General features: G+C 40.9%; 1 protein-coding gene across 7 annotated transcripts; it reads right to left on the bottom strand.

The window, feature by feature from the left end:
* LOC114207559 (uncharacterized) lies at positions 1 to 25,185 on the bottom strand. 7 transcript variants are annotated; one of them, XR_015769440.1, is made up of 6 exons: positions 24,817 to 25,185; positions 22,701 to 22,840; positions 14,338 to 14,459; positions 13,056 to 13,143; positions 11,592 to 11,707; positions 1 to 491 (listed from the first exon to the last, which is right to left on the bottom strand). XR_015769440.1 is itself a non-coding variant. In XM_028101522.2 (4 exons), exons 1-4 carry the CDS (start codon positions 24,900 to 24,902, stop codon positions 13,132 to 13,134), a joined length of 360 nt encoding a protein of 119 aa, XP_027957323.1. In that variant the 5' UTR covers positions 24,903 to 25,185; the 3' UTR covers positions 12,747 to 13,131. The 7 variants fall into 7 exon arrangements, 1 of the variants encoding a protein (XP_027957323.1); XR_015769442.1 differs by lacking the exons at positions 1 to 491; positions 11,592 to 11,707 and adding an exon at positions 22,931 to 23,902 and having other exon boundaries at positions 12,739 to 13,143; XR_015769441.1 differs by lacking the exons at positions 1 to 491; positions 11,592 to 11,707 and adding an exon at positions 22,931 to 23,118 and having other exon boundaries at positions 12,747 to 13,143; positions 23,204 to 25,185.
* Positions 25,186 to 25,203: the final 18 nt, after the last annotated feature.

Genomic DNA, 25,203 nt, shown 5'->3' with positions numbered 1-25,203 from the left:
AACCACTATTGGTACCAAAATCTGTACTGGTCAAGATTCTCCCAGAAACAGAATAAAATGGATACAGATAATGACACAGGGAGAGAGACAGACAGAGAGGGAGGGAGAAAGGAAGAGAAAGAAGAGAAAAGAAGAGAGAAGAGAGATTTATTATAGGAATTGGATCACATAGTCATGGAGGCTGAAAAAACCTACTTTTGGATATACGTACCCCATCTTCATTGCAGCATTCCTTACAATAGCCAAGACATGAAAGCCACCTAAGTGTCCACCAATGGATAAATAAAGAAAATGTGGTAAATACAGAGCAATTCCTCCTGAAGGAGAACCAAGGGCTGAATGAACAGCAAAACAAAGGATAAAGGGACCACACAGAGAATGGCAGGAGAGATGGGGGCACAGACACGTTAACAATGAAAATCCCACCCCCGATGCTGCAGACTGCAGGGGAGAGGGTCGGTACTGTGGAAGCAGGAGCAGATTCAGTTGCCCTGGAACAAGAGACAAAGGATGCAATTTAAAAGGACAGCAGCAATGAAAAGGAACTAAGCCTCCTCCAAATGGTGTGGGGCCATTGGAACTCTCTTAGGTGGGAGCTAGCCAGTACCACCTTTTACATCCCCCCTCCACCTTTTAAGTGCAGACAGAAGCAGGGTCCAGGTGCCCTAGAGGGCCCACTGCCACAACAATCCCCACACTACTAGAATACACCAGCCCCAGACACCTTGGAATACAAGGAAAAAAAAAAAGCTGTGGTTTCAAAGAACAACTGAGGGACGCCTAAGTGGCTCAGTCGGTTAAGCGTCTGCCTTCGGCTCAGGTCATGATCCTAGGGTCCTGAGATCGAGCCCCGTGTTGGGCTCCCTGTTCAGTGGGGAGTCTGCTTCTCCCTCTCCCTCTGCTGCTCCCCCTGCTTGTGTGTGCTAAGTAAATAAAATCTTTAAAAAATAATAAAAGAGCAACTGAAATATCAAGGAACAAGTCCTAAAACTCAAACAGCAGGGGAGCCACAGGAACTCTCTGAAATCAAAGGGACTGGTGGTACCAGTTTCCATTCCCCTCCACCTTCACAGTGAAGATAGGAACAAGGTCCAGGCACCCGAGCCACTTGCTGCCTCAACAAGCAGTGGCCCCTAGCCAGCACCAGCCCCAGCTTACCCCCAAGGTGGCCCCACTGCCTCAAACCACCCTAAGCACCAGCCATCCTACCAAGACCATCCCAGCAGGACACACACTGGGACGGACATTCCCAGATAGTGACCACCACAGCTACAGCCAACTGACCAAGGCAACACAAGTATAAAGAATCCTAGAACATCCCGGGCCCATACCTAATTCAGCTCCAGACAACCTGCCAGGTCAATCACTGTGTGAAGCACGATGAAACCTCCAAGCCCACACCCACCTCAGCTCCAGTTACCCACCAGGGCCCCCATTCATCGAACATCACAAAGCCTCCCAGGCTATAGCCACTTCAGCTCCAACCATCCTGCCAGTTGTCCCATGTACACAGTACCGTGAAACCACTCAGCCTGCACCCACACTTTGGATCTTGTGATCTTGCCAGTGTCCACTGTGCGGCACACCCCAGGACCCCATGGCCCATGCCCACTTCAGCTCCAGATGTCCTGTTAGGGCACCCACTGAGTGGAATGCCCCAGGATCTCCAGGCTGCACCCACTACAGCTCCAGTCACCCAGCCAAAGCAACCAGGTACACATAATCTATACAGGGGATGTCCCTACACAAGACCACTCCTTCAATTCTAGAAGTAGCTAGTCTGCATAATTCACGGAAAACAACACAAAAACTCAGGGGCGCCTGGGTGGCTCAGATGGTTAAGCATCTGCCTTTGGCTCAGGTCATGATCCTGGGGTCCTGGGACTGAGCCCCACATCGGGCTCCCTGCTGAGAAGGGAGCCTGCTTCTCCCTCTACCTCTGCCTCTGCCTGCCACTCCCCCGGCTTGTACTCTCTCTCTAATAGAAAAGTTAAAAGAAAAAAAACACAAAAAGTCAAACAAAATGAGGAGAGAAAGGAATATGTTCTAACTGATAGAACAAAATAAAACCTCAGAAAAAGAACTGAATGAAATGGAGATAAGCAATCTACCTGATAAAAAGTTCACAATAATGGCTATAAAGAAATTCACTGGACGTGAAAGAAGAGTAGATGAACTCGGTGAGAATTTCAACAGAGAGAGAAAATATAAAAAGAACCATTCACACCTGAAAAATATAACTGAGATGAAAAATACACCAGAGGAAATCAATAGCAGATTAAAAGATAAGGGGGAACAAGGGGTGCCTGGGTGGTTCAGTTGGCTAAGTCTCTGCCTTCAGCTCAGGTCTTGATCTCAGGGTCTCAGGGATTGAGCCGCACATCAGGTTCTCCACTCAGTGGTGAGTCTGCTTCTCCGCTCTCCCTCTGTGATCTCTCTCACTTTTGCTCTCTCTCAAATAAATAAATAAAATATTAAAAAAAAATAAAAGATAAAGAGGAACAGATTAGTGATCTAGAGGCTGGGTAATGGAAACCACCCAAGCAACACTACAAAAAAAAAAAAAAAGAATTTTAAAAAACAAGGATAGATTAAGGGACTTCTGGGAAACATCAAGCATACTAACATTCACATCACAGGGGTCCCAGAAGGAGAAGATAGAAAGGGGCAAAAAAACTTAACTTGAAGAAATAATAGCTAAAATTTCCCTAACCTGGGGAAGAATACAGACATCCATAACCCAGAAGCAGAGATGCTCAAATAAGATGAATCCAAGGAGATCCACACCAAGACATGTAATTATGAAAAATATCAAAACTAAAACATGAGGAGAAAATCTTGAAAAACTCAAGTGAAAAGAATACTTATATACAAGGAAATCCCACAAGGCTATCAACTGATTTTTCAGCAGAAAGTTTGGTCAGAAGGGAGTAAAATAATATATTCAAAGTGCTGAAAAGAAAGAACCTACAACCCAGAATACTCTACCCAGCAAGGTTATCCTTAAGAATTGAAAGAGAGAGGGTGCCTGGGTGGCTCATTCGGTTACACGTCTGCCTTTGGCTCAGGTCATGATCCCAGGGTCCTAGGATCGAGTCCCACATCAGGCTCCCTGCTCAGCGGGGAGTCTGCTTCTCCCTCTCCTTCTACCCCTCCTCCCTGCTGGTGCTCTCTCACTCTCAAATAAATAAAATCTTAAAAAAAAGAATTGAAAGAGAGATAAAGAGTTACCCAGAAAAACAAGGGTTAAAGGAGTTCATCACCACTAAACTTTCATTATAAAAACTGTTAAAAGGACTTCTTTAAGCAGAAAACAAAAGGCAATAATTAGAAGTAAAATTATGAAAGAAAAAAGATTCACAAGTAAAAGCATACATACAGTAAGGATGGTAGATCAATCAATTATAAAACTAGTATGAAGGGTAAAAGACAAAAGTAATAAAATCAATTATACCTAAAAAAATCAGTTAAGGGACTCACAAAATAAAAAGACGTAAAATATAATATCATATACATAAAACGTGGAGGGGGAGTAAAAAATGAAACAGACTCTTAACTATAGAAAACAAAGCTATGGTTACCAGAGAAGGATGGGGGATGGGTGAAATAGGTGATGGGGATTAAGGAGTGCACTTGTGATGAGCACCGGGTGATGTATGGAATTTATGAATCACTATATTATACACCTGAAACTAATAAAATATGTATGTTAACTATCCTGGAATTAAAATTTTTAAAAATGAAGGTCATTTAAAATGTGTTCAAATTTAAAGAACCATCAACTTATTACAGAATACTATAAACTTAGGATATCATATATAAACCTCACTATAACCACAAACCAAAACCTATGATAGATAAGCAAAAAACATAAAGGAATCCAAGTATAGCACTAAAGAAACTCACCAATCACAAGGGAAAAGAGTAAGAGAAGGTACAGAGAACAACAACAAAACATCCAGAAAAGAGTGAATAAAATGGCATAACTACATACCTATCAATAATTACTTTAAATGTAAATGGTCTAAATACTCCACTAAAAAAAATATAGGGTTACTGAATGAAAAAAAAAAGCAAGATCCATCTATAAGAAGTCTAGAAAAGACTTCAAACTGAACAATACATATAGACTGAAAGTGAAAGGATGGAAAAACATAATTCTGTACAAATGGTAGTGGGGAAAAATTGTACAGGTAGCAACACTTAGATCAGACAAAACAGACTTTAAAACAAAGACTAAGAGGCTGGGAAGATGGTGGAGTAGGAGTGCCCTAAGCTTGCCTCCTCCCACGGATACTAGATAACACTCATATCAGTGTAAATAACCCAGAAAATGACACAAAGACGAACAGAACAGATTCCACGACTAAAGACAGAGAAGAAGCCTCATAGAAAAAGGGAGGAAGGGAGGAGAAACGGTCTGGGAGTAAAACGGACTGTGGAAGTCCACAGTTGGAAGGGAGCTGGGGGCACAGAGAAGGGCAAGAAACAGAATATAACACTGTGGAGTACACTTGGGGAATCAGAGTCCCCATAATACAGTTTTGAAAGGAAGAGGGGCCAAATTTCATAAGTTGTTACAATGAGCGAGACTAAAGACCTGGAATTTTTTTTTAAGATTTTTTATTTATTTATTTGAGAGAGAGAGACAGACAGAGATAGCAACAGAGATCAAGAGCAAGTGGGGAGGAGAGGGAGAAGCAGGCTCCCCGCTGAGCAGGGAGCCCGATGTGGGACTCGATCCCGGGACTCCAGGATCATGACCTGAGCCGAAGGCAGTCGCTTAACCAACTGAGCCACCCAGGTGCCCAAATAAATAAAATCTTTAAAAAAAAAAAAAAAAAAGAAAGAAAGAAAACAACCCCATTTACAACTGCACCAAAAAGAATAAAGTACCTAGGAATAAATTTAACTAAGGAGGTAAAAGACCAGTACTCTGAGAATTATAAAACACTGATGTAAGAAATTGAAAAGAAGGGGTGCCTGGGTGGCTCAGTCATTAACAGTCTTCCTTCAGCTCAGGTCATGGTCCCAGGGTCCTGGGATCGAGCCCCACATCAGGCTCCCTGCTTGGCAGGAAGCCTGCTTCTCCCTCTCCCACTCCCCCAGCTTGTGTTCCTCCTCTCACTGTATCTCTCTCTGTCAAATAAATAAAATCTTTAAAAAAAAAAAAAGAAACTGAAAAGAACACAAACAAAGGGAAAGATATACATGCTCATGGAGCAGAACAATTAATATTGTTAAAATGTCCATACTACCCAAAGTAATCCTCAGATTCAATACAATCCCTATCAAAACATCAATAGTATTTTTCACAGAACTAGGAAAAATAATGGTGAAATTTATATGGAACCACAAGATGCCAAATAGCCAAAGCAATCTTGAGAAAGAACAAGAAAGTTGGAGGTATACAATGCCAGATTTCAAGATATACTACAAAGCTAAAATGATCAAAACAGTATGGCACTGGTACAAAATAGACATATAGATCAACAGAACAGGACAGAGAGCCCAGAAATAAACCCACACTTATATGGTTCAATCAATCTATGACAAATGAGGCAAGAATACATAATGCCAGAAAAGACAGTCTATCCAATAAATGGTGCTGGGAAAACTGGACAGCTACATGTAAAAGAATAAAACTAGACCACTTTCTTATGCAAAAATAAAGCCAAAACGAGTTAAAGACCTAAATGTGAAACCTGACACCATAAGACTCCAAAAAGAAAACTCCCAAAAGAAAATGTAGCAACATTTTTCTAACGCAAAAATAAAGCCAAAATGAATTAAAGACCTAAATGTGAAACCTGACACGATAAGACTCCAAAAAGAAAACTCCAAAAAGAAAATGTAGCAACATTTTTCTAGACAGTTCTCCTCAGGCAAGGGAAACAAAAGCAAAAATAAACTATTAGGACTACCCCAAAAAGAAAGCTTTTCCTACTGAAGATATTTGTAAATGACAGATCTGATACGGGGTTAATATCCAAAATACATAGAGAACTTTATTCAAGTCATCATCAAAAAACCCCCAAACAATCCAATTTAAAAAATGGACAGAGGACCTGAATGGACATCTTCCCGAAGAAGACATACAGATGGCCAACAGACACATAAAAAGATGCTCCATATCACTAATCATCAGGGAAATGCAATCAAAACCACAATGAGATATCACTTACACCTGTTAGAATGGCTAGTATGAAAACAAGAAATAACAAATGTTTGCAAGGATGTGGAGAAAAGAGAACACTTGCACTACTGGTGGGAAGTAAATTGGTGCAACTACTGTGGAAAACAGTATAGAGGTTCCTCAAAATATTAAAAATAGAAATATCATATGATGCAATAATTCCACTACTGGATATTTACCCAAAGAAAATGAGAACACTAATTCCAAAAGACATATATGCCCCTATGTTTACTGTAGCATTATTTACAATATTCAAGGTATGGAAGCAATCTATGTGTCCGTCAATAGATGAATGGATAAAGGAGATGTAATACATACATATACACAACAGAATATTACTCAGCCATAAGAAAGAATGAGATCTTGCCATTTGCAACAACATGGATGGACCTAGAGGGTATTATGCTAAGTGAGAGAGGTCAGAGAAGGCAAAAACCGTATAATTTCACTTATATGTGGAATGTAAAAAACAAATGCATGAAGAAAACAGAGACAGAACTGTAAGTACAAAGAACAAACTCATGTTTGCCAGAGGGGAGGAGTTTGGGGAGATGTGTGAAATAGGTGAAGAGGATTCAGAGTTACAAACTTCCAGTCATAAAACTGGTAAGTCACAGGAATGAAAAGTATAGCATTGGGAATATAGTCAGTAATACTGTAATAACATTGTATGGTGACAGATGGAGAGGGTAACTACACTTTATCACGTACAGAATTGTTTAATCACTGCTGTACACCTGAAACTAATATACTGTACATCAAATATGGTTCAAAAAAAGGGAAAGAAAATATGGTATATATGTACAATGGAATGTAATTCAGCCATAAAAAAAGAGGAAATCTTGTCACTTGGGACACCATGGATGGACCTTGAGGGCATTATGCTAAGTGAAGTAAGTCAGACCGAAGAAGACAAATACCATATGATCTCACTTACGTGTGGAATCTGGGGGAGGTGGAAACAAACTCATAGAGAACAGATTGGTGGTTGTCAGAGGTGGAGGTGGGCAGTGGACAAAATGGGTGAAGGGGGTCAAAAGGTGCAAACTTACAGTTTTAAAATAAGTCATTGGATATAATGTATAGCAGGGTGACTACAGTTAACAATACTGTACTATATATTTGAGAGTTGCTAAAAGAGTAGATCTTAAAAATTCTCACAAGGAAAAAAATACAATTACATGTGGTGATGATGTTAACTAGACTTAGTGTGATGATCATTTTGCAATTTATACAATTCAAGTGACTATGTTGTACACTTGAAACAATATTATGTCAATTATACCTCAAAAAAGAAATGGGTAGAAGTAGCCAAAGCCCACCAAAAATATTTACAAAAGACACAATTGATAAGCATTTTAACCCTGATTAAACAACAGGTCAAGGACCTAACAGACACCTCACTAAACATACACATACAGCACATGAGCATATGAAAGAAGCTCCACATCATATGTCACCAGGGAATTGCAAATTAAAACAACAAAGATATACCACTACATAGCTATTAGAATGGCCAAACTCTAGAACAGTGAGTGACAACATCAAATGCTGGTGAGAATGGGGAGCAACAAGAACTCTCTCATTCACTGCTAATGAGAATGCACAACAGTATATAGCCTCTTTGAAAGACAGTTGAATGGTTTCTTACAAAACCATGTATGTTTTTACCATATAATCTAGCAATCACATTCCTTGGTATTTACCTAGAGATAAAAACTTATGTTCATGCAAAAACCCACACAGATATTCACAGGAGCTTTATTCATAATTGCCAAAACTCTGGAAGCAACCAAGATGTCCTTCGGTAAGTGAATGGATAAACAAACTGTGGTACATCTAGATAACACAGTATTATTCATTGCTAAAAAGAAATGGGCTATCAAAGCCATGAAAAGACATGGAGGAACCTTAAATGCTTACTACTAAGCAAAAGAAGCCAATCTGAAAAGGTTACATGCTGTGTGACTCCAACTATATGACATTCTGGAAAAGGCAAAACTATGGAAACAATAAAAAAGATCAGTTAGAGGTTGCAGGCAGGGGTACTGAGCAAAAAGGATTTTTAGGGCAGTAGAAATAATCTGTATGATACTATAATGATGGACAGGTATAATTATACATTTTTCCAAACCCATAGAATTTACATCAAGAATGAACTCTAAGGTGAACTATGAGGTTTGGGTGACTATGGTGTGTCAATGTAGATTCATCAATTGCAACCAAAGTACCACTGTGGTGGGGGATGTTGAAAATGTGTTAGGCTATTTAAGTGCAGAGGCAGGGGGTATATAAGAAATCTCTGCACCTTTCTCTCAAATTTGCTGTGAACCTACAACTGCTCTAAAAAAATTAAGTCTTTTAAAAAAACCCACAGGATAGAAGAAAATATTAGCAAATAAGGGTCTAATATCTAGAATATATGAAAAGCTCTCACAATTCAACAACAAAATGACAACACAGGGGCACTTGGGTGGCTTAGTCAGTTAAGCGTCCAACTCTTGATTTCGGCTCAGGTCGTGAACTCGGGGTTGTGAGATCAAGCCCTGCATCAGGCTCCATGCCGAGTGCGGAGCCTGCTTAAGATTCTGTCTCTCCCTCTCCCTCTGCCCCTCCCGCCCTGCTCACACTCTCTCTCTCAAAAAAAAAAAAAAAGACAACCCAATCAACAAATGGGCAAAGGACTTAAATAAACATTTTCCAACAAAGATTTACATATCTCCAATAAGCACATGGAAAGGTGTTCAACAGCATTATTAGAGAAATGCAAAATAAATCCACAAGGAGATACCACTTTACACCCACTAGGCTGGCCACAATTAAAAAAAAAAAAAAAAAACGAGTATTGGCAAAGATACAGAGAAAATGGAACCCTTGTATATATACTGTTTGTGGGACTGTAAAATGGTGCAGCCACTTTGGAAAGTGTGAGACTTTGTTAAAAAATTAAACACAGAACTACTGTAACACCCAGCAATTCTACTCCTAGGTATATGCCTAAAAGAATTAAAAACAGTTCTAAAATGATCTAAAATGACTAATAATTGTATGTGCCTGTGATTACAGTAAATACTATTGAGTTATTTATTATTTCTTTTTAAAGATTTTATTTATTTGTCAGAGAGAGAGCACAAGCAGGGGGAGTGGCAGGCAGAGGGAGAAGCAGACTCCCCGCTGAGCAAGGAATCTGACGTGGGGCTCGATTCCGGGACCCTGGGATCATGACCTGAGCTGAAGGCAGATGCTTAACTGACTGAGCCACCCAGGCATTCCTGTTTTTTTTTTTTTAAAGATTTACTTATTTATTTTAGAGATAGAGCCACCCAGGCACCCCTGAATTGTTTAATTGTGTGAATTATGTAGAAATATCTGAAAATAGCTGCTATACACACATACACACACACACACATTCACACACAAATATGGAATGAAGTACTGATACATGCTACAACATAAATGAACCTTGAAATCATTATGTTCATTCAGTTAAAGAAGCCAGTGACAAAAAACCACGTTATATGATTCAATTTATATAAAATGTCCTTAATAGTCAAATATACAAAGACAAAATATGCTTTATTGGTTACCCAGGGCATGATGGAATGGGGACCTGGCGTGGTTAGACCTAAAAATTACAGGGTTTCTTTGTGATGTGATAAAAATATTTTGGGGTGCCTGGGTGGCTCAGTCAGTTAAACATCTGCCTTTGGCTCAAGTCATGATCCCAGGGTCCTGGGATCGAGCCCTGCATCGGGCTCCCTGCTTGGTGGAGGGCCTGCTTCTCCCTCTCCCTCTGCCTGCCATTCTGCCTACTTGTGCTCTCTGTCAAATAAACGAATAAAAAAATATTTTAAAAATATTTTAAAATTGATGGTGGTGATAGTTCCACAATTCTGTGAATATACTAAAAGCAATTGAATTATATACTTTAAATGTGAATTACATCACAATAAACTCTTTTTTGTAAAAGAAAAAAAAAGAACTGAAGCAGATTACTAGGAGACAAGGGGATTAGAACTTGGGTTGAGATAACAAGTTAAAGGCATCAGCTATGGAAACTCATTCACACATGGAACCCTTGAGCCACAGGATTTACCTCCTCTAATCAACTAAAGGACAGAGGTAGCTACCCTGCTCATACAGTTCAGATCCAGGACTATGTGATCTACATGGACAGCATAGGATTTTACCAGCTGAATATGCAGGATCTGTGTCTTCCATAGTTGAGCATGCACTTGGATGAAGAATGGCAAAGAGTTTTTGTTTTAAAGATTTTATTTATTTGTTGGAGAGAGACAGCAAGAGAGAGAGAGCACAAGCAGGGGGAGTGGCAGGCAGAGGGAGAAGCAGGCTCCCTGCTGAGCAAGGAGCCCAATGCAGGGCTCAATCCCAGGACCCCGGGATCCTGACCTGAGCCAAAGGCAGACGCTTAACCGACTGAGCCACACAGGTACCCCAAAATATTATCACAAAGAAACCCTGTAATTTTTAGGTCTAACCACCCCAATTCCCCAGGTGCCCCACAAAGTGAGTTTCTACATATCAAACCCACATTTGCCACTCTAGCTTGGCTACTGCCAGATTTCCTCACAGAAACCCTGGTAGCCTTACATTTCCACTGGTCATTGATAATTTGCTAAGGATAATGACAGTGCTTCTTCGCCTCTATTTCCCTGCTCCCATGAAGATGGAGATTTTTCCCCAGGAAAGATCCTATAATTTGGTGGACATGCAAAATGCCCCCAGTTCTGATACAACATTTAACAGGAAATGAATCAGCCTTCTTCAGAATTACCCTATCAGTGATGTGAAACAGTTTCAGCTACAAGAGGCATAAAAAAATGAAATGAGGAACAACAGCAGTACTATCAAATGGGACACAACCATAGCAAAGCAAAAGAAAAAATGACTACCTAGATTTTCCCAATTCTTTTCCAGTTGCGTATCCTGAAAAGAAGAAAAAGAAATTCTTCCGCACTTCATTTTGTAGGAAATGAGGATGACTCATCTTTCACGAGTTTTCACTTCTACTTAACATTTCTCACATCATTTTCCTTTTATTTTAATGCAAGCAATACACATCTTTAAAGTTTTAAATTCCCAAAGTCCCATACTTTTATTTCTACCACTTTATTATCTTTCTGTATTGGTTCCAGACCTTGACTTCCTACCTCATCCCCTCCCCACACCCAAATTCATGCAAATAACTTCCTACATTGTTATCACTCAAATTCTGAGTAAAATCATCAATATAAGAGCAGTACTTTGTATAGTGAGATGATGAAGGCAAGCAATAGAGTTGATCTTGTTTTGTTTTTGGAGAGAAGGATATTTTCTGACTTTATTGTAGAAAGTCACTCCGAGTTGTCAAAAGATATACCTCCCCGGCACTCACCTGTTATTCTCAAAGTATATTTGGCACAAATCTGCTACTCCATCTATCTCTGGATTTTTTTCTCAGAGCAGCTATGAGGATTCCAATCACAGCCATGGAAGGTAGCACAGCATGAACTGGGAATGGCAATGTGAAACAGTCAATCTCTACAGAAAGATTAGCCACTGCATGATTATTATGGACCCCAAGTAGCCAACCATAAAAAAGGTTCCAAGTTCTAAGAATCAGAAATAGCAATTTCCTTGAGGGAATACCCAGCTTTGGACTGAGTCGGGAGTTAATTTCCTATAATCACAGCTAAGGGACTAAAGAAGGCCCAGTGAAACCGACTACCTCAGATTTAAGAAGTCCCCTTACTCAAATTTGTAGATGACTACAGTCCAGAGCTATTAAAGAGTGTTTATCTTCCTCCTGTTTATCAATAAGCAGATACTTAGTACTATCTTGACTGGGGTATTTACATACATGTTCTTTAGGAAGATGACAGCATTAATACAAATATTTAGAAGATATGTAGGAACATAATCAAATGTTCAACACTTTGAGTATTTATACCATACACATATCAAGGGCCAGTACATTCTAGGGGATAAACCGTAGTGTTCAAAAGGCAGTAGATAGGGAGGTATTAGCACTCCTTGTATTACTCCGGGTGGAGTTTGAAGTTATTTGAATCATAGTCTAGTGAAGAAAATGATGAGAAAAGAACATGTCATGCATGAAAATCATGGGAGAAGGTTCACAGGTATAAAAAATATGGCAATCTTATAGGGGGTGCTGACACTCAGGAGGAAGATTTTAGACATCGCCCATAGTGAAATAGGAAGACTCTTTAGGAGAAGAATCACATGATCAAAAGGAAGATAATTTCTTCTTAAAGGAATCACTTTAAAGAGCTCCCCTAACAGTTAAGGGGACACTAAATTTGGTAGGAAGATAATAAAAAATTTTAATTCTATTAACAAAAAGAGATTGGGGGGGTGCCCGGGTGGCTCAGTAGGTTAAGCGTCTGCCTTCAGCTCAGGTCACAGTCCCGGCGTCCTGGGATCAAGCCCCATGTCGGGCTCCCTGCTCAGTGAGGAGTCTGCTTCTCTCTCTCCCTCTGCGCCCCCTCCCCCGCTCTTGCTCACGTGCACTCTCTCTCTCTCAAATAAATTCTATAAAAAAAGAGATTTGATGTTCAGTTCACTTTAATATTTCATATTTGAACAACACGATTTTTTTTATTTTTGCTTCTTGCAAATTATTTTATTTTTTTTGATGTGGTGATCCACGATCCATTGTTTTCGTATAACACCCAGTGCTCCATGCAGTACATGCCCTCCTTAATACCCAGCACTGATTTTTTTATGGTCTTGAAGAAAAAGATTGATGAGTAGATTGAACCTGAATATGGGTCTGGGGAAGAGATAGCTACTTAAAGCCAAAGGTCCCTAGAACTGTCATCTGCATACAGACGCTCACATGCTTCTCCAGTACGCGGCAGTGATGCCACTTGCAGCATCTTGGCGATGATCTCAAAGGAACACACTGGGTCACATCAAAAAGATTCCTAGGGAAAGAAATACAAGGGAAGCTGAGTAATGGAGGCATCAAACAAAAATGGTGAGGGTTCATAGTTGTTCGTGATATTATAGTAGCTAGTTCAGATGAGTACAGAAACGAGACTAGTGATGATAGCGAACATATGAATACTTACTGCGTGCCAGGCCCGGCAGAGCATGTGCTATTAGTTAATCCTCATCCCAACAACCTCATGAAGTAATTATACCCATATTACAGATGAGGAAATTGAGGTTCAAAGACACACAACTAAAAAGTGTCAGAGTTGGCATTTAAACCTAAGGTTTCTGACTCTTAGTTTATGCTATTACCTCCAATCGTAAACTATCATTCAGCAGAAAACTAGATTATGACCCTTCCGGCTTTCTCTTCTTCTTTGGTCTGGTTAACCACCTCCTACATATACATACCCTTCCAAATGAGTTTCTATTGGCTACTACAATCTATTAGACCTTTCATATTCTGGAAGACATCTTGATTTACTAAAAGGAACCACAGCTCTTTGGATGACTGATTCTCCAACGGCTAAGGCAGGGAATATACAAAATAGGCATCCTGTAGTGTAAGAAAGTAAGGAAAGTGCACAAAAAACACAAGAGTGGGGGCATGCCAAAGGGTCACGGGCACCAACATGAAAGAGCTTCCAGTGGACAAAGCTGAAATAATCTTTAAGTTTGTCAGTCTTTTTTTTTTTAAGATTTTATTTATTTTATTTGACAGAGAGAGACAGAGATAGTAACAGAGACAGAAAGAAAGAGCATGAGTGGGGAGGAGAGGGAGAAGCAGGCTCTCTGACGCGGGGCTCGATCCCAGGACCCTGGGATCATGACCTGAGCCAAAGGCAGACGCTTAACCGACTGAGCCACCCAGGCACCCCAAAGCTGAAACAATCTGAGAAACAAAATAAATAATTCTTCCTACAGAAGAATGGTAAATAATTTATGTAGTTTCTCACCCTCCAGGAAGTAGAACTTAATTTTCCCCAACCCTTCTTAACTGTGGTATATAAAGTGGAAAAAATAAGTTTACAGAGCAGAAACCTGGCAAACACTACCTTGGTCAGCTGATCAAGGCCTTGACATGACATGATAAAAATGGTCTTCCTCCCAAACACCCATAACCCAGTCTAATCATGAGAAAAGCCATCAGACAAATTCCAACTGAGGCAGAGTCTACAAAATACCTGAGCGGTACTCCTCAATACCGTCAAGGTCATCAAAACAAAGAAATTCTGCGAAACTGCCACAGTCAACAGAAGCCAAAGGAGACATGACAACAATGTAATGTGGTATCCTAGACTGGGTCCTAGAATAGAAAAAAAAAATAGGTTAAAAGTAAGAAAATCTGAATAAAGTATATACTTTAGTTAACAATAATATATCGATATTGGTTCATTAATTGTAACAAATAGAGCACACTAACATGTTGATAAAAGGGACAACTGTGTAGGGCAGAGGGTGGGTGGATATGGGAAGTCTCTGTACTATCTTTGTACCTTTCTGGTAAATCTAAAATTATTCTAAAATACAAAGTTTAGTTTTTAAAAAATCACAAAACCTGGAGAAAGAAATACAGTCAAATCCCAGCCTTTATCCTTATTAACTGTGTAACCTTGTACAAGTCACTATCTGAGCTTTGATATCCCTGTTTATAAAATAGATACTCTGTTTTAGGGGACATCTGCAAGTTAGCAGACTAGGAAGCTCTGTCCAGGCCTTCCATCCCCGACCCACACTGACATTTAAAAAAACAACAACAACAACTAGAGGAGACAGGGAAGATGACAGAGTAGGAGGATCCTGCGCTCACCTCCTCCAAGACACACTAAGGCAATGACTTCATGTAGTGCAACGCACTCTGAAAATTACCTGAACACTGGAAGAAGAACAGATCCTCTCAAAGCCAATGACATTACCAAAAAAAAAAAAAAAAAAAAGCCATATTGAGAAGAGTAGAAGGGGCAGAGACATAGCCAGGAATCAAATGCCTGGCATGGTGACCCACAAGCAGAAAGTATATCACAGGCATGGAGGTCCTCTCCTTTTAGGAGTGAGGGATCATGACCCAGACTGGGCACCCCCAGCCCTGGGGAACTACACCAAAAGGAAGAGCCTCCATTATGTCTGTCTTTGAAAATCAGCAGGACTCAAAACTGGAAGATTTGAAAATCAGCAGGGCTTGACTCCAGGAGAACCACGGGGCTTTAGGAAACTGAGACTTCGCTCTGCACCCTCTACACTCAGTCTGAGACTCAGCACGGAAGCAGCAGTTTGAAAAACACCTGTGTTATACATGAAGGAGATTTACTAATTTTAGGTATGTGCTGGAGACACAGGGATCTCCTGGAACTTTCCCCAGGGACGGGAGTGCTGCTGGGCAGCACCATTTTTCTTGCCCTCCTTCAGTCTAGCTGGCCCAGCGCTGGTGGACACCAGTTCTGATGCTCTCCATCCACTTTGCCAGCACCGCTTGCCCTGCCTCAGTCTTTGCCTGCCAGCCCACCCTGGCAGGAGCCCCTCCAAAGCAACTACTGCATCACCACGCCTGGCAGGCAGCCCAGCCTGGGACAGGCACCCCTACAAAGTGACTTGTGTCCTGGGGAGGAGGGTAGGATTCCTGCCCCATCCACCAGCATACCCACAGCCACTGTGGCCAGCCCACTCAGCCAGCTGTACCAAGGGACGGTTGCACCCAAGAGCAAGCCACCAGCATCTATAGCCCAGCCTCTCAGCCAGCTACAACGGGAACTAATTCCACCTACCAGCACCACCAGCATGCTCACGGCAGTCACACCAGTCATTGCTGACAACAGGGCTGAGGGCCAGCCACGCCCTCAGAGTGTACCAGACACAACAGGAGGACATATGAACCCACAGAAGGGACACTCCCACAGTGGCTGGTTCTGTTGACCAGGGAGCCTGCACTACTGGGCACCATAAAATGCCTTCTTCATAAGGCCACTAATTTCAGGACCAGAAAACATAGCTGACCTACCTAATTCAAAGAAATAAACACAGAGACTCAGACAAAATGAGGAGACAGAAGAATATGTTCTCAACAAAAGAATAACACAAAACTTCAGAAAAAGAACTAAATGAAATGGAGATCAGCAATCTATTTGATAAGGACTTCAGAGTAATGGTCATAAAGATATTCACCAGACTTGAGAGAAGAGTGGATGAACTAAGTGAAAACAGCAACAAAGAGACAGAAAATATGAAAAAGAACCAGTTAGAGCTGAAGGATAAAATAACTGAAGTGAAAAATATGCTAGAGAGGGTCGCCTGGGTGGCTCAGTCATTAAGCATCTGCCTTCAGCTCCGGTCATGACCCCAGGGTCCTGGGACCGAGCCCCGCATCAGGCTCCCTGCTCAGCCGGGGGCCTGCTTCTCCCTCTCCCACTCCCTGTTTGTGTTCCTGCTCTCGCTATCTCTCTCTCTGTCAAATAAATAAATAAAATCTTTTAAAAAAAGAAAAAATATGCTAGAGAGAATCACGAGCAGATTAAAAAATATAGAAAAACAATCAAGCAATCTGGAAGACAGGGTAGCGGAAAGCATGCAAGCTGAAGAGCAAAAAGGAAAAAGATTTTTTATTTTTATTTTTTTAAAAGATTTTGTTTATCAGAGAGAATGAGAGAGAGAGAGCACGAGAGTGGGGAAGGTCAGAGGAAGAAGGAGACTCCCCGCTGAGCAGGGAGCCTGATGCGGGACTCGATCCCGAGACTCCAGGATCATGACCTGAGCCGAAGGCAGTCGCCCAACCAACTGAGCCACCCAGGCGCCCCAGGAAAAAGATTTTTTAAAAAATGAGGATAGGTTAAGGGACCTCTGAGACAATATGAAGCATACTAACATTCACATTAGAGAGGTCCCAGAAGGAGAAGACAGAGAGAAGGGGGCAGAAAACTTATCTGAAAAAGTAATAGCTAAAATTTCCCTAACCTGGGGAAGGAAAAAGACATCCAGGTCCAGCAAGCTCAGAGAGCCCCAAACAAGATGAACCCAAGGAGGTCCACATCAAGACACATAATAATTAAAATGTCAAAAAATTAAAAATAAGAGGAGACTCCTTAGGGGCACCTGGGTGACTCAGTCGGTTGGGTATCCACCTCTTGATCTCGGTCAGCTCAGGTCATGATCTCAGGGTTGTGAGATTGAGCCCCGTGTCGGCTCTGTGCTCAGCATAGAGTCTGCTCGGGATTCTCCCTCTCCTTCTCTCTTTCCCTTTCCTCTCTCTCTCTCAAATAAATAAATAAAGGGACTCTTTTAAAAACAAGAGAAAAGCGAATAGTTATGTACAAAGAAAATCCCATAACACTATGAGCTGATTTATTAGTAGAAAATCTGTAGGCCAGAAAGGAGCGGCATGTTGTATTTAAAGCATTGAAAGGAAAATAGCTGCCACCAAGAATACTCAACCCACAAGGTTATCATTCAGAATTGAAGGAGAGATAGTTTCCCAGAAACAAAAGATAAAAGTACATCACCACTAAAACTGCCTTATAAGAAGTGTCAAAGGGAATTTTTGAAGTGGAAGAGAGAAAGCCATAACTGGAAGAAAATTATAAAAGGAAAAAAAATTCACTGGTAAAAGCAAACCAAGTAAAGGTAGTAAATCAAACACTTATAAAGCTCATATGAAGGTTAAAAGACAAAAGCAGTAAAAACAATTGTATCTACAAAAGTTAGCTAAGGGATGCACAAAATAAAAAGATGTAAAATATGACATCAAATACATACAATATGGAGTGGGCGAAGTAAAAATGTAGTGTCTTTAGAATGTGTTTGAACTTGTGGCCATCAACTTAAGATAGATTGCTATATACATAGGATGTTATATATGAACCTCATAATAACCATAAACAAAAAACATATAATAGATACACAAAAAGTAAAGAGAAAGGAATTCAAGCAAAACACTAAAGTCAACAAATCACAAGTGAACAGAACAAGAGAAGATGAAAGGAAAAAAGAACTATAAACACAACCAGAGAACAATTAACAAAAATGGCGATAAGTACACACCTGTCAATAATTACTTTGAATGTTAATGGTCTTAAATGCTCCAATCAAAGACACAGGGTGAATTAATGGATAAAAAAACCCAAACCCATCTATACGCTGCCTACAAGAGACTCACTTCAAACCTAGATACATACAAACTGAAAGTGAAGGAATAGAAAAAGATATTCCACATAAACGGAGGCAAAAAAAAAAAAGGCTAGGGTAGCAATACTGATATAAGACAAAACAGACTTCAAAGACCATAACAAGAGACAAAAAAGAGCATTACATGATAAAGGGATCAATTCAACAACAGGATATAATAATTATAAACATATATGTACCCAACAGAGGGGCACCTAAACATATAAAGCAAGTATTAACAGACCTAAAGGGAAGCATTAACAGTAATTCAATAAGAGAAGGGAACAGCCCACATACATGAATGGATCACCCAGAGAGAAAATCAATAAGGAAACCATGGCTTTGAACAACACTCTAGACCAGCTGGACTTAACAGATACATACATTCCATCCAAAAAGAGCAAAATACACATTCAAGTGCACATGGAACATTCCCCAGCATAAATCACATGTTAGGCAACAAAACAAGTCTCAATAAATTTATGAAGACTGAAATCATATCAAGTATCTTTTCAGACCACAATGGTATGAAACTAGAAAACAATTACCAAAAAAAAAGGGAAAAACACAAACATGTGGAGGCTAAACATGCTACTAAACAACCAATGGGTCAACTACAAAATCAAGGAGGAAATCAAACATACACGGAGACAAATGAAAATGGAAACACAACGGTTCAAAATCTTTGGTACACAGACCGAGCAGTTTTAAGAGGGAAGTTTACAGTAATACAGGACTACCTCAATATGAAAAATCTCCAACAGTCTAACCCTACACCTAACAGAACCAAAAAAAGTCCAAAGTTAGTAGAAAGAAGGAAAAAATAAAGATCAGAGAAAAATAGAGTTGATCCTTCAACAACATGGGTTTGAACTGTGCAGGGCCACCTACATAGAGATTGTGTTTATTCTTTTTCAAGATTATTTATTTATTTATTTGACAGAGAGGAGAGAGAGAGAACAAACTGGGGGAGTGGCAGACAGAGCGAGAAGAGGAAGAAGGCTGCTCGCCAAGCAGAAGCTCAATGTGGGGCTCGATCCCAGGACCTGAGATCATGACCTGAGCTGAAGGCAGACGCTTAACTGACTGAGCCACCCAGGAGCCCCCAGATTTTGTTTTATGAATACAGTACTGTAAATGTATTTTCTCTTCCTTATAATTTTCTTAATAACATTTTCTCTTCTTTAGCTTACCTAAATATGAGAATAGAATACATAAATACAAAATATGTGCTGATCAATTGTTTATATTCTCAGTAAGGCTTCCAGTCAACAGCAGGCTATTTGTAGTTAAGTTATGCAGGAGTCAAAAGTTGTATGCAGATTTTCGACTCTGCAGGGGTTGGGATACTGTTCAAGGATCAACTGTAAATGAATGCAGATCAATGAAATAGCCCAGAAAGAAACCCTCACAGTTATGTTCAAATGATTTTTTTAAAGATTTTATTTATTTATTTGAGAGAGAGAGAGAGAGAGCACAAGACGGGGGAGGGTCAGAGGGAGAAGCAGACTCCCTGCTAAGCAGGGAGCCCAATGTGGGACTCGATCCCAGGACTCCAGGATCATGACCTGAGCTGAAGGCAGTCGCTTAACCAACTGAGCCACCCAGACGCCCTCAAATGATTTTCAATAAGGGTGCCAAGACCATTCACTGGAGGGGGAAAAAGCAGTCTTTCCAACAAATGGTGCTGGGACAACTGGATATCCACATGCAAAAGGATAAAGTTGGAACCTTGCCTAAACCATATACAAAAATTATCTTGCGGTGCCTGGGTGGCTCAGTCAGTTAAGCAACTGACTTTGGCTCAGGTCATGATCCCAGGACCTGGGGATTGAGCCCCATGTCAGGCTCCCTGCTCAGCAGGGTGTCGGCTTCTCCCTCTCCCTCTGCCCCTCCCCCTGCTTGTGCACTCACGCTCTCTCTTAAATTAATAAAATCTTTTCAAAAAAATTATCTCAAATTATCAAAGACCTAAATGTAAGAGCTAAGCCTATGAAACTCTTATTAGAAAACATAGGAGAAAAGTTTCATGACACTGGATTTGACAAAGATTTCTTGGCTATAACACCAAATGTACAGGGAACAAATAAAAATTAGATAAGTTGGAATCCATCAAAATTAAAATCTTTTGTGCATCAAAGGACACTGTCAACAGAGAAAAGACTACCCACAGAATGGGAAAAATATTTGCAAATTATGCATCTGACGAGGGATTAGTATCCAGGATAAAAAAAAGACTCCTACAACAAAAACAATCCCATTAAAAAACTGAAAAGGACTTAAATAGACATTTCTCCAGAAAAGATATACAAGAGGCCAACAGCACATGGAAACATGTTCAACCTCACTCGTCACTAGGTATGAGATAACAGAAAATACATATATGGGTCTCTGCACCTGGTTCCCCATTTAGAACTCCTAAAACCCTTATAACGTCTAAGTGATAAGAGCACAAGGAGTGTCTCTTATTCTAATATTTGGTCTTTAACCCTGTACCTGATACAGGGCTCCTAAATACCTTGTTATTTCCTAAGTGATAACAGCATTAGGAGTATCTTTTGCCCTAATGAGGCAACTCTGGGTGGGTTCCTAGATGGGGGCTGGTCACCAAATAACTAAGCCATAATTAGATGTTGGAATTTTTCAGCCCCACCCTTCATGCTCCAGAGAGGGAAGTGAGGCTGGAAATGGAGTTAATGACTGATCTTGCCTAAGTGATAAAGCCTCCATAAAAATCCCAAAAATAGGTAGGGGATTCACAGAGCTTCCAGGTAGGTTAACACATCCAGGTACCAGTCAGGTGGCACATCCCAACTCCAAAAGGACAGAAGCTCCTGCACTCAGGACCTTCCCAGAGCTCACCTTACATATCTCTTCATTTGGCTATTCACCTGTATCTTTTATCATATCCTTTAATAAACTGGTAAATGTTAGTAACTGTTTTCCTGAGGTCTGTGAGCTGCTGTAGCAAATTAACTGAATGAACCCAAGGTTATAGCCAATCAGTGAGAAGCACAGGTGACAACCTAAACTTACAATTGGCATCTGAAGTGGGGTAGGGGCAGTCTTGAGGATTGAACCCTTAACCTGTAGGATCTGACACTATCTCCAGGTGTCAGAATTTAGTTAAATTATAGGACACCCAGCTGGTGTTGCAGAGAACTGTTTGTTGTGGGAAAAAAATCTCCACATATTTGGTGCCCAGAAATGTCAAAAGTAAAGTGTTCTGCGTGAAAGTAAAGGAGGCACCCAGGAGAGGAGAACAGTACGTTTTCCAATATAGTAGTGAAATGCCAATCAAAACCACAATGGAGGGGTGCCTCGGTGGCTCGGTTGGGCATCTGCCTTTGGCTCAGATCATGATATCAGGGTCCTGGGATCAAGCCCAACATCAGGCTCCCTGTTCAGCAGGGAGTCTGCTTCTCCCTCTCCCTCTGTCCCCCCCTCCCCGCTGGTGCTCTCTTGCTCTCTCAAATAAATAAATAAAATATTTAAACAAACACAATAGAATACCACTTCACACCCATTAGGGGGCCTATTATTCCAAAAATAAAAAAGGAAATAACAAATGTTGGTAAGGATGAAATGGGAACCCCGTGCACTGCTGATGGGAATGTAAAATGATGCAGCCACTGTGGAAAAGGTATGGCGATTCCTCGAAAAATTATACATAGAATTACCACATGATCTAGCAATTACACTTCTGGAAAAGAATTTTGCGTAAAGAACACTTTACGCAAAAGAATTCAAAGCAGGAACTCAAACAGGTATCTGTACTCCCAGGTTCATAGCAACATTATTCACAATAGCCAAAAGGTGGAAGCAACCCAAGTGTCCATTAACAGACGAGTGGCTAACCAAATTTTCATGTGTACATACAATGGAATTATTATTCAGCCTTACAAAGGAAGGAAATTCTAACACACGCTACAACATAGATGAAACTTGAAGGCACTATGCTAAGCAAAACAAACCAGTCACAAAAGTAAAAATAGAGTGTTAAGATTCCACTTATGTGAGGTACCTAAAGTAGTCAAATTCATAGACACAGAGAGTAACATCGTGGTTGCCAGGAGCTGGTGGGAGGGAATAATGGGGGATTAATGTTTAATGGACACGGAGTTCCTGTTTGGGAAAATAAAGAAGTTCTGGAGATGGATAGTGATGATGGTTGCACAATGTGAATATACTTAAAGCCACTGAACTATACACTTAAAAATGGTTAAAATGGTATATCTTGTTATGTATACTTTACTATAATAGAGAGCACACTAAAACAATCTCCCAAATGTTGTGAGACTGAAGATCTATGTAGAAAAGCTTTGTAATCTATACAGCCCTTCACAAATACTAGCTCTTTTTAATCATTATCACCCTGTTAACCCCAACCTGATACCATTATCCACATGTTCTGTCCAGCCATGTTCACCCAGCAGCACACTGTTGGAGTGTAAGTGTGGTACAGTGATATCCACCTTCGTTTTGCTAAACCCTGGATTCCACGTGTCACTGCAACAGTCTCCCAGAGTTCTGGTTCTGAAACAGAACAAGCCCCCCAAAACACATAAGTTTTAGACAAGCCTGATTGGAGTCTCGAGAAAAAACTCAGAGACTTCCTCCTCTCACCCAGTTTTCCCCAATGCTTGGTTTGGAAGCAGTCCTCATTCAGTAGCAAGAGGTCACCATGCCATTGCCAAGAACAAGGAAAATCTTCCTCCAATTCAGCTGACCAACTAACTCCCTGGCCTGCTACCAAGCAATGTATCTCATAAGGCAGCCCTTGAGCAGGTGAACAATCGGGAACCTTCTGGATTCTAGGAAACAAATACAGGAAATGTATTCATTGAGCATGAACTGAGAATAAAAGTAGTCAGGTAAGAAATAAAAAATGAGGGGCACCTGGGTGGCTCAGTTGGTTGTCTGCCTTTGGCTCAGGTCATGATCCCAGAGTCCTGGGATCGGGCCCAACATCAGTCTCCCTGATCAGAGGGGAGTCTGCTTGTCCCTCTTCCTCTGCCCCTGTTCCCTCTCAAATAAATAAAATCTTAAAAAAAAAAAGAAATAAATGAAAATGCTAAAATGAGAAGACCAGAATAACCAGTTTTGATGGACTGCACAATTCTCTATATTGTAGCCTCAGAGCTGAACCCTCAAATACTCAAAGTATAAATATTGCTGAACAGGTGTGATAATGCAGTAGTGCAAAACTTAGGAATGATATTTCTTTCTGGAAAGCAAGCCAATTGGAACCTACATCCAGATACTGACCAGGATCAGTGTCAGCATTCATGTGCTCTCTGAGAGCCCCAAGTTTCCTTAGCTATTACAGGTGCTGCTCATTGAGAATTTCTCCAAACATGGATAATGCTACAGTGCCATCTGGAATCTTCTTCATGCAATGATGTATATACAGGGGTTGCTGCCTTTGCAGATAGTCCCTGGAGACCAATGAGGGCTTTTATTCCATGGCTCTTTGAGGAACTTAAAATGTAGATCAAACATGAAGCAGTACTTACCACAGCCTTGGAAGTTTGACCTTCTACGGCCAAGCCTCTGTGCTCTCACAATCCTGAATGTCTTTGCTTGCTTCATTTATACCTTATCCAAGATTCTTAGTATCATCAACCAGACTAAATAAGAACTCGGGACTTTTCCACAAAACTTTCTGCCAGTGCCCCACAAATCTTGACTGTGGTTTCCCAAATTCTTTGATTCTCCACAACATACCCTTTCTCTTCTGTGCAATTCCCCCAAATAACACTTATTCTAAATATAGTCCCAGTTGTGTAGAAATGCATCTTTCCTAGTTTTCCCCCCACCTCTTCATACTGCACCTATGTTGTTATGTGAACTGAGGTTCAGTCATAACACCTACAACAACAGCATCAGACGCCCTATCTTCTGTCTTCATTTTGTTATAACCTATAGGCTAAAGATACGTATCACTCCAAGAGTGCTGCAGTGAAGGAAAACGACTCTGAGGGACAGGCACTGAGGCAGGAGTCACTAGCACGGGGCCTATAAATGAAACCCAAATATACAAAAGCTTAGGAAACATCCCCTGCACACACCTCCTCTTTTATAACCAGTAGAGTAGGGTTGGTTAATGAAGAGAACCAACAATCCATTCCCTACAAATGACTGAGGACAGCACAACAAGCCCCTGGTTATAGATGCCTTGACCTATTCTTGGGTGGTTCGTTGTTATAAGCCCACCGACCTAGGATCACCAAGTCAGATGCTCTAAGTCCTTTTCCAAAAATGTAATAAAATATGTTGAGTCACTCATATTCCCTGTTATACTGGGAGGCAATAGCTACAGCAGTTAAACATTCAGTCTCCGAGCCAAAGCAATCTGAGTTCAAATCATGCTTTAGCCGCTAAGTACCAGCAGTCAATGATCTTTTCTGAGAACCCCGTAGCGACGCCCTCCGCCAGCTCGCTCCCTCACCACCAAACGCATGGAGCCCAGGGGCTACACAAGAGCAGACACGGGTCTGTTCTCCCTTTACCTCCCCATCTCCTCGGCTATGGTGACGACTTGAATTTGAGCGCTCCGCATTCTCTCATTCCCTAGACTGCCGCGACTCTCTCTCATATTGCTTGGTACACTCCAGCTTTTACAAACAGGCACGCTGCTGGGGCGGGACCACGCACTTCCCTTCCCCAACAGGGCGGAACTAAAATGAAAGAGCCAAGGTTGTTAGCGAATGACTTCCCTGTTACCATGGTAAAGCGGCTGCCGCCATCTTTATTGTGATCGATGATTCCTCGTGTTGGTCTAAGAAAAAATGGAATAATAAGGAATCCTACAGACTAAAATCCTGCAAGTTAGTCTGTCGCCGCACTACCCTAGGTCGGAACGGAGTTCTCTTCCGGCCGCAGCCCAGCCCGGAGGG

Source organism: Eumetopias jubatus, unplaced genomic scaffold (assembly GCF_037043125.1).
Source record: "Eumetopias jubatus isolate StellerSeaLion01/CBP00866 unplaced genomic scaffold, mEumJub1_p1.0 scaffold_11, whole genome shotgun sequence".
Classification (NCBI taxonomy): domain Eukaryota; kingdom Metazoa; phylum Chordata; class Mammalia; order Carnivora; family Otariidae; genus Eumetopias; species Eumetopias jubatus.
Note: the sequence above shows the minus strand (reverse complement) of the source record. Positions and strands in the feature narration are given on the sequence as shown.

Bases quoted from the DNA above. Each gene is read 5' to 3' on its own strand.
- LOC114207559 (XM_028101522.2), bottom strand. From the start codon at position 24,902: ATGAGAGAGAGTCGCGGCAGTCTAGGGAATGAGAGAATGCGGAGCGCT. The intron at 22,841-24,816 runs GTAAAGGGAGAA...GTTCTGTTTCAG, and splicing joins ATAGCCGAGGAGATGGGGAG to AACCAGAACTCTGGGAGACT. The intron at 14,460-22,700 runs GTATCAGGTTGG...TTTCTATTCTAG, and splicing joins GACAGAACATGTGGATAATG to GACCCAGTCTAGGATACCAC.